Raw genomic sequence first — 14701 nt, forward strand, 5'->3', positions numbered from 1 at the left:
TGCCATGTAAGAGAAAGCTATCATCATTATTACTATGATGCCAAGGACAGACAAGTTGGCATGATGATGGAGGTTTCAGGTAAGAGGGAGAGGGATTCCAAGGGCAGCATCTTTAGACCAGGCTGCTGGACTCACACCTAACTCCTGTGGATAATAGGAAGGACACAAGTGGAAATTAAGAGGGAGGTGTTCACTAATACTCCGGGAGACAGAGAGGCCCTGTGTTGGTGCCCTATTAGAACAAGGAAGGGACATGCTGTCTCCCCCTTGGCAGAGAGCACAGCCCAACAAGACAGCAGAACTCAGCAGACATATGCTTGGGATTTGACTGGGCTTGCTATGGGCTTCATGCCAGAAACCTTCAAGACTGCCCAAAATAGCTTAGGGGGACTTTGAAAGAGTAGACAGTCCTATTTTAGCAAGAGGTGTGAGTCTTCAGAACTGGGTTATACTTACGTCAGATACCAGTCCCTTGGGTGAAAAAAGATCAAGGGCTCTGGTGACAGAAGAACCTGGTTTGAATCCCACCTCTGACACTTACTAAACTGTAAATACGTGAGAACAGAAGCCATCTGATTCATTATGAAGTACAGAGGATTCAGTATATGCATAAATAAGTTTATATACTGGAACTCCAGCTTCCCCATGAAGAGAGTATAATGAGCACTGTAGCTGATACAGGATTTCATCAGACAATGCCCACAGGTACCTAAAGTCCATAATGAATATTAATTTGATTTCTTTGTTTTTTTATAGTAAATATTCAGTGTGTTGCTTAAAACAGAAACACAATACATTTGGTGACTCAAATTTTTTAATGCTGCTTTAGTGTGGTAAATGTAATCCATTCTGCATTTGCCAAAGACTAGATCCTTTAAGAGAAGAGATTGTATCTCTTACAGGCTCCTCCCTGCCCCCATCCCACACACCCAATTTGATCAGTGCTTTTCAGGTGTCATTTATGACTCAATGCTTTCTGACAATAATCCAAATATAGCTAGCAATTGGTTAATACTACTGAATTTCAGGAGAATTAAAGATTGTAGATAGGTTATTAACTAATCCAAACAGATTAGGATCTGACTTAAAAAAGCAGTTATACTGGCCTGACCATGTGGTGGTGCATTGGATAGAGCGTTGGACTGGGACACAGTGGACCCAGATCCGAAACCCCAAGGTCACCGGCTTGAGTGCAGGATCATGTGGCTTGAGCATGGGGTCTTTGGCTTGAGTGTGGGATCATAAATATGACCCCGTGGTCACTGGCTTGAGCCCAAAGGTCGCTGGTTTGAAGCCTAAGGTCACTGGCTTGAGTTCAAGGTCACTGGTTTGAGCTGAGGTCACTTGCTCTGCTGTAGCTCCCCCCACTCCCCGTCAAGGCACTTATGAGAAAGCGATCAGTGAATAACTAAGTGTGCAAGGAAGAATTGATATTTCTCATCTCTTTCCCTTCCTGTCTCTATCTGTCTATCTCTGCTTCTCTCTCTGTCTCTGTCTCACACACACACACACACACACAATGGTAATACTGGGAAAAATATTGATTTGCACTCAATAACACATAATATACAAACACTATATATTATTATTAAGCTCTTACTTTTTATGTACATTTAAAGTGCTTTCTGACAAATCCTGTTCAGGGAAGTTTGAGATAATGGAATTTTTGTGCCCATAGTAAGCCCTCTAGAAATACCAAATAATTGGTGGAAAAGGGCTTGTTCCATGCTTTTTTCCTTTCCTTGTCTTGACTCTTCCCAGTTAATCCTCCATGCTAAACCCCTGGAAGCCAGGTACCTGAATTTATTAAATATGACCTGAAGTTTACATGCATTGTGAAATCAATGAGCTCTAGTTTGCAGATGGTTTAATTTCTCTCCTTTATTGCAAAATGCAAGGGCTTTGGTGTTGCTTTTTTCTTCAGAACCAGCATAATCTTTGGGTAGCTTCTAGGGGTTGAAATTATTTATATGTTTCAGATGATTGATATTGCTTGCCATTTAACTGTCAGATAAAGATGAGTATGCCGAGTGTAATTTTTTGAGGAGAATTAACCAAGTACTGTCAAATGTACTGCTAATGCCAATATGCTTTTATATGACTTGATTATGCATCACCCTCTATTTATTGAATCAAGGGATTTTTTAAAATCTATTTTATATGGCACAGTATATAGTTAAGAGTAAAATCACTGCTTGGAAAGTTTCTTCATTTATGATACTCTTCAATTATTTTTCAAGATCAGTGATACTTCCTTGCTCTGCAAAAAATATTATTTACTGATGTGGGCTAAATTTTTTATAAGAACAAGCCATCGCTGATTAATATAAGCAATATTGAGGTATTAACTAAGTGGCTTGGGTAATAAAACATATCAAAATGTGAATCACCACTGTCAGAGGCAAGCTTTTAACAACTTTAATTGATATAATTGGTATGCAACACGTCTTACAACAAATGTAGATACAGTTACATCAAATACCAAAGAAGTTGCAGGTCTTTCCATCTTTAAATGATGTCAGCTAACCCAACCCAAGAAAGCAATCTAGTGTTGGTCTCTTGGTTAACATTATTACCAATATCAACTAACACTTTTAAAATCAAAGTTAAAATGGTATATTAATTTGCCACAAAGAGTTTAAAGGCAAAGAAGGTGAATCAACGTGCAAATTAGCATCTGGCCCACTTGCAAAATTCATTTTCCATATGCAAGGAATTGAACCATGATGCATCCTTGCAAGTAAGATGAAGGGCAAACAGATGATATCAGATCAAAATCAACTACACTAGGAACCCAGAAGACCCCAAGATGGTAAAGACCAGAGGTCTATTTCTCTTAGAGCTCAGGTATCCCTACTGTGCTACCCTAACCTCTTGGATCCTAACTCAAGAGTCCATGAGACAGACTTATGTTTCCGGCCATCCTTCATCTGGAGATGGAAACTAACCTTCGTGGCTCCAGGCTGCATGGTTAACCCGCAGTCAGTCAGCTGCACTGGGGGGTTGCCTGGAGCTGTAGCAGCCATCTGATGTGGCTACAACACAGCTGTCATTGTATAGATTTAAGTAGAAACAACACACCAGTATAACAACAAACAAGAAACTGGGACCACTTATATATCTATGTAATACTTAAAATACTTCAAGTGTCTATAAATATTCTCCTGCAGAAACTGAAAACACTGTAGACATGATTTCATTTGTCCTCACAACACGTTTGTGAGGTAGCACGGGGTGAAGTCGATATGAAAGCATCACCCCCATTTAAGAAATAAAGACACAGACATCCAAAGAGGGCAGGAGAGTTCATTGGGTTCACAGGAAAAGAAAACAAAGTTCAATCTCTCTATTTCGTCATTTGCAAGTTACAATCTAGAAGAGGCTGCGTGCCCCCCTGCTGCTCGCCCCCCTGCTGCTCGGACACTCCTCCGATGCTTTGGCTAGTCCCGTCCCTGGATGGTCTGTGGTCGTTAGGCCCACTGGAGTCGCTTCCCTTGGGCAGAGCTGGACAGACTCTCTCTGAGGTAAAGGTCATCAATTATGCACATGTTTCATGTGTGTGCGCGTGCACATGTGTGTGTATAGAAAGTTTGTTGCATTCAGTTGCTAAAATCCTTTGGCCAATTCAAAAATAAGAAGAAAAATTTATTTAGCAAAATAAGGTTCAACCCATTGGTATATTATACTAGCATAACAAAGTGTGTGATTGTTTTTTATAGGAAGCTGTTGCTTTGGGGGGAGGTGTCAACTGCCTGCTGGTTGGGATCTGCGTTAGGTCCAGATCCCTCTTTTCCATAAGGATTTGGAGATTAATAAGGGCAACAGACAGTGCTCTTGTGCAATCACAGCCTTCAGTCAGGAAAGATGCTGGCTGAGTCCATGAACCAACCTCTTGCCAAGGGATTCTGATTGGTCAGAATCCCTTGGCAAGAGGTTGGTTCTTCCGATCCAGTAGTTATGACAGAAGTGTTACCCAGAAGCACACCTCCGCAAAGGGGTTCCATGGACACTTTGTCAAAATGTTATTGATTAAGGGAGAAAAATGATAGGGCATGTCCTGTTTTTACTGAGTCACCCTATGCCAAACTGAAAGCCTGTGCGTGGAGTGAAGGTAGGGAAGGGGGGCAATTATTCAGGCCACGCTTGGCCAGAGGGGGTATCGTTGGCCATTCTTGGACATTTTTCTGAGAAATGTCCACTCAAATTTTTTGTTTTGATTTGCTTTAAATAATCAGAGATATTAGAATTCTACTCGTGAGTACCCGCTCTTTTGGTACAATACCTCTGGAGGTTGCTCATTCTCCTCTGGTACCCTAAGGAGTTTAGGAATCAATTCTTTTCATAGTGTGGGATGACAGGTTGGTGGAAATGGCCCAGATCCTGGTGTCTCTGACATCAGAGGGGTATAGGACAGCACAGTAATGGTGGTTTACAGGCCAGTGCTTTGCTGGGCCACAGAGAGTGACAGGATGCACTGAGGGTCAAGTTTCTGGAAACTAACAGAGTCGTGGCAGCTGGTCCAAGGTTGGAAATAAAAATTGACCAGTGTCAAGTTCTTTATGACACTGTTAGACAACATCACACATTTTAAAACAGGACCCAATGCATCCTTTCTCTTCCACAAAATCAGGACATCAGATGCTGGTTGCAAGTATCAGGTGTTACAGGAGGACAGAGATACAGCCATGAAATAAGCTATCTAGAACACACAAAGAAATAGGCAACTGTGCATGCCCAAAACAACCCACTAGTTAACAAATTAAACACTTTCGAGATAAACATTTAAAAAATCATTTTATTTAATTCAAAATCTGGAGTGTCTTGTTCTGTCACAGTGGACATGGCAATAAATTAGGGATTTTCAAACTCAGCACTGTTGACACTTTGGGCCATTTAATTCTCTGTTGCAGTGGGCTATTGTGTGCCTTGTAGGACGTCTAATGCCTCCATGGCCTCTATTCACTAATAGCACCCCCAAGTTGTGACAATCAAAGATGTCACCAGATATTTTTATATGTCCCCCCTCCTCCCCAAGGGTGGTGCAAAACTGCCTGCTGGTTGAAAACCACTGCAATAAATGGGTATCTGCAGAACCAGTTTTTCCCGCAAAGTTTGTTATGCAGCGTTTTAAGACTATATACCCAGGGGTTTTGATTTATTAAATGGCAGAATTAGTAAGATAAGTGTATGGGAGTAATAAGTGGATTAATCACTGTGTCTGTTTCCTATGGTAATGCCTCACTGAGCAATTGCAGATAGACTAGTGTCTTAAACATTTTTTCCCCCCAAAACCAGTTTACAGCCATTATCCAACAGGCAGTAAGGCGGCGAAACAGTTGCTCTGTGGGTACAAAGCAAGGAATCTGAGGGCTCCTCCGAGCAGTGGGTGCCTCTGACAGTTGTTGAGAGCTGATTCCCATTTTACCTAATGAGGTACTCAGTGCGTGTCAGTTTCCTCCCTCCTCCACGCCCCCCACTCTACACTCCCGCTGCCACTCGCAGCCTCTTATAACCGAGCTCATCTCAGAGCCTTCGCCTGTGGAGCAGCAACTCCACTGACAGCTTGGGGGCTGGGAGCCCAGCTGCTGCTGACTAGGAGACAGGCATCCTCAGCAGAGACAGGTGGCCCGGAGGGCAGAACAGGTAGAATGTATGCCGAGATCTGACAGCTATGTGCAATTCTGCGCCTCCACCTGCTGGCCTCCTCCGGGGCACTCGCCAGTTTCCTCTAGCATTAATTAGGCAGCTAAGAAGCTGGGATGCAGCTTGTAGAGCCAAGCAGGGGTCCTGTCAGATACAACCAGATAAACAGACATTACAGAGAGAAACCCCTGCTTTCTTACCTGTGGGGTGAAAGCCTCCCAGTACTCATTTCCTTTCCATTGATTGAGATTTAATGTCATATCCTAAATAAAAGTTTAAGAAATACCACAAACAAAAAGTTCCCCTTAAAAGTACCCCCCCCTCAAAAAAAAAAAAACCCACAACAACTGGAGTCTTCCTCAGTCCTCCTCACAGCGGGTCCTGTGGTGCGGTGGATATGGAAGCCGCCATCGTAGTGGTCTGGCCCGGCCGCCGGGCTGGCCCGATTCAGCTACAAATCAGCCTCCACACACCTTCACATAATGGTTCTTTTGTACCAGAAAGGGGACTTTGTAGCAGCCAAAGGAGAGGGAGAAAAATGAAACAACCAAACCAAGAAAACGGGGCTTAAGATTGTCGCTCAATGTGCATCAGGTATTTGTTATTAATTCTACTGGATAAGCACTTATAAATAAAGAGCAGTTATCCCTCATCCCAGGCCACGTGGTTTCTGTGTTAGGAGTCGTCGTACAGAGGGTTGTTGTAGTTTCCCCAGGACCCGTAGTCATGATCATCCAGAAGCCTTCCGTAGGAGGAATGCCTGGTGGGAAGGAGAAGATGGTTGTGGTTATTTGGAGAAATTGCTCATCCAAGAACAGCCTCATGCCCTGCGGCCTGAACTGGGGAGGCTCACAGGGCCCAGATGGCGCCTTCTGTTGAGATCAGCAGGGTCCTGTCTCTCTCCTTGACCTCTAGTGCTGGAGAAGGAGAGGCCCACCTCCATGGCTATTTAAAAAGAAGTAATGGGAAAAAGAGAAGGGCATGTTCTTGGCATTTTGACTTAGGTCCTGGACTCAATTTACCCTGCAATAAGAATGATACAACCACAGCCACTGTTGCTGTTATCACCACTCCTAACATGTATATAGTGTTTCATAATCTACAAAGTGTATCTATATTTTGTTTTTACTTTAGCCTCAAAATAAAGCCATGGGGCAGGTATTGTTTATCTTTATTTCTCCAGTGAGGCATAGGAGGCCCATTGATGTTAAACTGACATGCCCAAAGTCACCCAGCTGAGCTGTGAGTCACACCACTACCTCCTGGATCTAAGCCCAGGGCTCCGAGCTCAGCTTCCAGGAGGCTGATTAGCACCTCAGTTCAATGGTAGTGTGGGTTTAGCAGTCTTTGGTGGGCCATTCTGGGAACCTGTCCCACAATTAATATGATATTATGTCTACGAGAAACAGAAGTCAGCCAAGGTCCCTGCAAAGGTCTGTAAAGCCCTGAAGAGTCTGGCCCTTGTTACTTTTCTGAGCACATCAGCCACTGCTCCCTCTGCTCTGCACCTGGACCCCTTGCTCTTCCCCCTCGGGCCTGGCATACTTTTGCCTCCAGGACTGAGCACCTACTGGTTCCCTCTGCTTGGAACAATTGTCCTCCACATCGCCACCTGGCTCCTGCACTCACCTTCTTGAAGTCTCTGACAGAAGTCACCTACTCAGGGAAGCCTTCCTTAAGAACTCCATTTAAACGTGCAACTCCCAGCCCAGCCCACACCACCCTCCAAGCACTCCCTGCTTTATTTCCTCATAGTTCTCATCACCTTCTAACACACTATAAAATGTGCTTATCTGTTCTGTTATTGCCTGCCTCCTCTAACCAGACGGTAAGTATGGATTATGGGCCTGTTTTCTTTGTTCTTCGCTCTGTCTACAGAACAACATCTGGTACAGAGTACGTCCTCAATAAACGTTGGTGGAAGAAAGTGATTGGAGAAATATACATCCTGAAAGCCCAACAAATCGGGAGCTTCCTGGAAAGGATAATGGTCATTTTAAGACTAAAACTAATGACAAGACTGGGAAAACATCACACCATGAACACGTGCGGCTCCCAGTTTCGTGCTGGCATGTGAACTTTCACACCTGCCGCTGGAAATCAGCCCAGCCCCCCTGATTTTTGTCTTAACTAGATATAAAAATTAAACAAAATGAAAAGTATAATCTGAGAGGCACAGAAAGCATTTTCTGTACTTATAGTTGTTGCTAAAATAATTGTTGCTACTCTCTGAAGCTTGTTTCCATCTGCCGCATATTAGTAAAGATGATCCGTTGAAAAGAACCAGATCCTCGATGTGCTAGGTTTCAAACGCAGCCTGCAAAATCCTGATTTCTGTTCCAGCAGCTGACTCAGCTGACCCAGTCTGTACACCTGGAAACTCGAGAGTGTTCCACAATATGTTTTGTGTTCTCTAAAGGCCCACATTCATTTCTCTGAGTGTGAGAAGAGAAGAAATCACACAAATAACACACCACCGATCTTCAGACGGACAGGAACAGAGAGGCCAGTTTTCGGTAAATGAGGTCACTAGCTATCCATTGCCAACATCCTCCCCCTCCCAAGTTTAAAACCTCCAATTCCAATCAAATCCTTTAACAGGATGGTTGAGAAATGAAAGCTGTAGAATGGATGAGTGAAGACCTGGGGATTACAAGACTGGAGCCGAGCCTAAATGTCAGCATGACTGAGTGTTGCAAGCCCGGCCAACATCTACCTAATAAACACGCTCCTTTATCGATAGGGCATTCCTGCCTCATCTTTGTATGGCAGTTTAACTTCTCACACCATTTTTATTTCTATCATATAATTTTATTTCCTTAAGATGTCTGTAGGGCCAATTGATGTATATCCTTGAATGTGTTTTTAACTCCCTGCTTCTTCATCTAGGGAATGGAGAAACTTAAAAAATATTGCGTTAGGGTTGTTGGGAGGATTAAGTGAGGTAATGCATATAAAAGTCCTGGCACATAGTAAATGCACAATAAGTGCTGGCCAATATTGCTTTTTAAAATTTTATTATAATGAAACTTACACAAACGCATGGCAAATCTGTAAGTATTAAAAAAGACATTGAGTAAAAAGTGAGCCTCCCTCCCACCAGCTACCCCAGGCACAGTTATGAAACCAGCTTCTTATATTATTGTTATCTGAATTTTTAAATATTATTATCATGCTGAAGCGAAGACAGAGGATTAAAAATATTCTGGTCATCAGGTTTTACTGATTATGGTTAATCCAGGTAAGACTGTCTGATCAGAGCTGTGCCGGAATCTGTGGCTCTAGAAGAGACTCCTGCGCAGACAGTGGTAAAATAAAGGAAAAAGAGGGACCTTTCGTTTCTTTTAGTCTTCTTATTTGATTGAACAGTGAGTTGAACAAAATACTGATAAATGAGGAGAGCAAAGCAAGACACACAGATAAACCGTATTTGGCAATGTTCTGAACCCAGAGGGCTTGTTTAATATATTAATAAGCATAAACAAGAAGAATTATATGTGCTGGGATCCAAGCCAGGTTTGTTTGAATCCTACCATATATAGACAAACACATCTGTGTGTGTGTGTGTGTGTGTGTGTGAGAGAGAGAGAGAGAGAGAGAGAGAGAGAGAGAGAAGTGGAGAATAATTAATGATCACTTTAAACTACGTATCTAGGTCAAAACTTCTTAAACCATTTCCATATCATGCTGAAGCAAAGACAGAGGATTAAAAATATGGAAATGGTAGAGGTTTTCAGACTGTCATTTGTGGAGCCTAAGAGCTGAAAAGACTCCCATTCCCAACATTAGGAAGGTGGGGCTCAGAGAATCCAGATGACTTTATCGTGTGATTTAATGGTACGGCTGGTTCTAAAACCTAGGTCTCCCGTTCTGTAATGCAACACTGCTACATCTAATTTCAATCTGAATAGCAATCTGTACAAATGACATCATTGTCAGATCAAGGCAGTTTTGTTTATTCAATTTCTTAGTGAAGACTGGCATTCGATCAATATAGCTCTATTTCTACTTGCTGTGCCTTGGCTCCCCTTGGATGGGAAACTTCTTGGGGACAGACTGTGTCTAATGTTTTTCTTATTTTCTGAACAGCTAATATATTTCTCTTGAAGCCGTGATTCTTTTGTAAATATTTGATGATAACTGTGTACATTCGGTAGCATATAAGTGGTATATACGGAGTTTGCTTGGTTAACGCCAGTAGGGAGTAGTATGGCCTGTGGCAATCCATTGTGCAATATAACTGTGGCAAAGTGAAAACATCTTATTAAAGAACACAAAAGCCACCATTCTGACCTTTGCTATCGGAAGAGGAAAGAGAATTAGAGCTAAATTTCTCCCATGTGATCACGTGGCTTTGAAGCACTTGGCCAGTGCTCAGTCCCCGTTGACCAATGTCTCTGTGCTCATGGTCAGTGTTGCTCTCTTGCACCGTATGGTTCAGTTAGCTAGGGGCACACCTAAGGGGACCAAACAGGGAGTGATTTATGTTAAGTTCTTGCCTCACTGCTTCCTTCTCAAGTGGCTTTGCTCTTACAGGAAGCAGTCCTCCCCACTCACCCCGCTCCCAATTGTTGAATCCTTGTTGATGACAACTGGTACATGTGGTGGTGACACTGTGGTTTGAGGCCTTCTCCACAACTACAAAATGGTACCTATTTTAGAATAACTGTAGCATCAATACTTAATGGAACTCAAATGTCTGAAAATAAATGAGGTTTTACTTTTCTTGGGTTGAAATAAATGTATTTTAGAAAACACCTTCTCCTCATAAAGGTCAACCCCAGATCCCCACCAGGGCTCCAACTTTATTACCTTTCCTCTCCTCTTTAGTCGAGCAAGTCTTGCCTTTCACCCACTAGTGCTTATTGTGTGCTGAGAGGGAGGGATAGAAAGATGAAGAAGACATGGCTTAGTGCTTTAGTCCCTCGTAATGAAGCCTTAGACTCTTATCATCCATTAACAAAGCTAGATTGGTGCAGCTGTCACCGTCTCCTTTTTTTGTTTCCATTGGTGGCTTTCTTTTTCCGATTGCCATGTCCCTGCCTGGCCCCTTTCATCTCACTATTCACTGACGACTTACCATCTATCAGGCTCTATTCTGGGGCTGGGAGGAATACTTTCATGAATTAAAAAAGCAACATTCTTGTGCTAAGGGGGCTTACATTCTAGTGTAGACATGAAAAATAATATGGCACATGGTAATAAATGCACCAGAAGAAAATAAAGCAGGGAAGAGGAAGTAGGAATTCCAAATTGGAGGTGGGAATTATAATTTTGAATATGGTGATTAGGGAAAGTCTCACTAAGATGAAATCTGAGCAGATACATTAAGGAGATGTGGATGAGTCACACAGATGCCTAAGATACAAACCCTATAGACAGAGAAAACAGCAAGTGCAAAGGCCCCGGGGCTGCAGCAGACCACACATCTGTGTGGTAGCTATAGAACTATAATTTAAAAAACCACAAATTTCTTATATTGAAATGCTTTTAGATTTATAGAAAAAATACAGAGGTAAATTCCCATATACCCTTCACCCAGCTTCCCTCGATGTTAACATTTTACAGAATCATGGTGCATTTGTCAAAACTAAGAATTGTGAGCTAGAATTTTGAAGCCAAGAAAACTGACCATTCGGGGTGGTTTTGTTTGTCCATGTTTACCATACCAAGTTTGTGGCAGAATGAGTATCATAAATCAGGAATTCTATCAGTTTCTTCTTATTATGACCAAAATCGCAATGATGCAAACATTTCTAAATATCATTTACTAAGTGTTCTTTATATAGTCTGGGTTTCTTTGAAAAAGCAATTACTTTCAAATTAATCATTAAATAACCACATTGACTTTGAAGGGACAAATAAAATTTGTTTATTTTATATTTTAAAATTATCTGCCAGATAGTATATACTGACAAACACTCATGACAAAGAGGTCCGCCCACTGGAACACCTGTGTATCTGTAAACACGTTCAGAGTCATGAAGTAACTAGTGCAAGTGTGTGGCTGAACCGATTCCCATGGCTTCCCCTTCTCTAAACCTAGTTTCTCCTGATTTGGAGAAAACAAGCACTGTCTTCCCTAAACTTTCTAACCTAGAGTCACACACTCAGGCAACAACAGTGTTTATAAAGCAACTAGTACATGCCAGGTACTGCCAGGGGCTTTATATCTTTCTGGTGAGACCCAGAACACTACTTTTTTAATAAACTCTTCCATTGATTCCTATGCACATTAAAGGTTGAGGTAGAGGATCAAGTCACCTAGACTTCCAGAATGCCAAAGATGACCTGAAAAAGGCAATCTGTAGATCACAAATTCTACAATATCTTAGCATTTATGACTGGCTGGGTCTACTCTTTAAACCTAACAACAACCAGAAAGAATCCCGTTGTATAAAATATAATCACCAGAAGACTTAAAGCAAAACAGGTGACTTTTAACAAGATGCCTTCAGATCCAGGCCCTGTTGTGTCTATAAATCAATATCACATTTATTTTTGTGAAGGGAACAGCCGTAGTGTCTGTTTGGGTTACCAGCACACCTAATTATAGCAGCATCCACATTGCTGGAGATAGCAGATACGGTCTCCTGCGCAAGGGATTATCTTGTGGCTAAATGGTTTTGAGCCAATTTAAACAGAACAAAACCGACTTACCTCATTCTTCAATCATCACTAATTAAAGACACCCTTTTGCAAGAGGCAGGCAAGGCCTTTGCTTTCTTTTAAAGTTGCAAAGAAGCCCCGGAATAAGGACTGTTCGGAGACAGTTTCTATTTATGAATGTATGACAAGGATGCAACTTCCTGGGCATTTAGAAAAAACACAATTGAAACTGCCAGAATGGAACATCAGACCAGTGAGCTGCGGTGCCGTCTTTCTCTTCCTAGCTGGACTCCCCTCTCCTTTGATTCCCCGATGGCTACTGAATGGGACTGCTGGCAGGTACTATTTTACTAAGCATCTGGATGGTAAGCATTGTTTTAACAACAATTACATGAGTTAGCTCTTCCATCGTCCTAATCTCAACTGGCACCGTATGTTTATCTGTATCATAATATAATCCTTTCAATAATCCTGAATTAGGTGTGAGTATAGTCCCATTTTGCAAAAGAAGAAACTGCACACAGAATGATTAATAAACTTGCCCAGGGCCCTGGCCAGTTGGCTCAGCGGTAGAGCATCGGCCTGGCGTGCGGGGGACCCGGGTTCGATTCCTGGCCAGGGCACATAAGAGAAGCACCCATTTGCTTCTCCACCCTCTCCCCCCTCCTTCCTCTCTGTCTCTCTCTTCCCCTCCCGCAGCCAAGGCTCCATTGGAGCAAAGATGTCCCGGGCGCTGGGGATGGCTCCTTGGGCTCTGCACCAGGCGCTAGAGTGGCTCTGGTCGCGGCAAAAGCGACGCCCCAGTGGGGCAGAGCATCGCCCCCTGGTGGGCAGAGCGTCGCTCTTGGTGGGCGTGCCGGGTGGATCCCGCGGTCGGGCACATGCGGGAGTCTGTCTGACTGTCTCTCCCCGTTTCCAGCTTCAGAAAAATACAAAAAAAAAAAAAAAAATCTTGCCCAGGGTGCATCTCCTTAACCACCGTGCTCTCTGGTCTCTCTGAGTACTTTCTATTTATTACTTCATCTTCAAAACAGGCTGGAAGGATAGGTATTATTAGCTTTATTTTTGTAGATGAAAATATTCATAGGGAGATTATAACGTGCCTAAATGGTAAGTAGACCCCGATCCCAAAGCCCAGGTTTCTGCCTCCATACCTGCCGCACTGCAGCTGGCTAAAATGCGGAGAAGAGCCCCGGAAGGTTCAGGGCAGTTCATTTCTAGAAGCCACATCCAAAAGTGGCTTAGGTCTCAGAGATATGTGGTTTTCCAAGCAGCAGACACTGTGACAAAACTGGAGTCATGGTCCCCAAAGAATAGGAATGTGAAAACGTATGGGTAATGATGCCCACGTAGAACTCAGGGAAAAAGGGTGCAACTAGTAAGATACTGTTAGCAGAGCTTGCAAGGTGTGCCTTTTTCTGGTTGTGAGGCTGCCCTCTAAGTGGACTCTTGCATTTGCAGGGACATAGCCCGATCTTCAGGCCAGAAGCTAATGGTTCCCTCATGGGTTGTGATTTCAGTCGCTTGCTACTCCAGCCAAGTGAGCTAAATGACCACAGACAATAGACCTCTTGGCATGTTATTGTTCTCAGAAATCTGGGATGAGAGTGATAAAAATAAATTTCCAGCCAAGGCAAAACCCAGCCTTAGGTACACACACACACATGTACACGCACAGATGCATAACCATGCTCATACACGCACACACGCACACATTTGTCAACTGAGCAAATGTACTTTTGATGAATGATTAGCTGGGCTTTCCAAGAATCTGGCAAAACAACACTTGAAAGGGTTTTAGCATAGCCTTAAGATTCATGATAGTTATTAACCTTCTTACATTATCATTTTGCCAAAATAACAGAGCAACGGAATGGGGTTTTCCTTAGGGGCTTTCAAAACAGAGATATGATCACCATTCATCCTTAAGTCTGTAGTGCCACGGATGAATAGCAACCTTGTACCATCGGGGAGGTAGGTTTTCTATATTTTAGAGAGAGGACCCATATGGGGGAAAGAAATCATGACTAATTAAATTGAATCACTCACCACATTTATCTAGTGTTGAGAATGCCTTGAGAAAATATACTTTAAAATTTTAAAATAAAATGTTATACAATTTTAATCAGTACTCATTAGAACCAATTAAAATGGTCTGCTAACAAAAGTTTCCAAACACAGTAAGTTCTGTGATGGCAGGACTGTCTCATTACTGATGCTATTCTCCCTCTCCACCAACCCTGCTCCCATGCTCAGAAGGATGTCTGGCAAAGGCTAATACCTAGTAACCGTCATCAGCCAACCATCCTATTGTTGGGGTTCCTCCCAGTAGACCACTTTGAGGATGAGGATGATAATAATGATGATGATGGCAGAGCCATATACTTGGGAAGCAATATCCAACAGTCCTCCCAGCAAGGCTATCAGAGAGTTAAAATTATGGCCTTTT

The 14701-nt window shown here is 42.7% G+C and overlaps 1 protein-coding gene across 1 annotated transcript in view; it reads right to left on the minus strand.

Annotated features, from left to right (window-relative positions):
* Window positions 1-4777: 4777 nt before the first annotated feature.
* The window catches only part of PARM1 (prostate androgen-regulated mucin-like protein 1), a 106772-nt gene continuing 96848 nt past the window's right edge, over window positions 4778-14701 (minus strand). Inside the window, exon 4 of the mRNA XM_066279244.1 lies at window positions 4778-6403. Within this exon, the coding sequence (XP_066135341.1) occupies window positions 6319-6403 (85 nt within the window). The 3' untranslated portion in view covers window positions 4778-6318. The remainder of the gene's footprint in view (window positions 6404-14701) is intronic.

Source organism: Saccopteryx bilineata, chromosome 5 (assembly GCF_036850765.1).
Source record: "Saccopteryx bilineata isolate mSacBil1 chromosome 5, mSacBil1_pri_phased_curated, whole genome shotgun sequence".
Lineage (NCBI taxonomy): Eukaryota > Metazoa > Chordata > Mammalia > Chiroptera > Emballonuridae > Saccopteryx > Saccopteryx bilineata.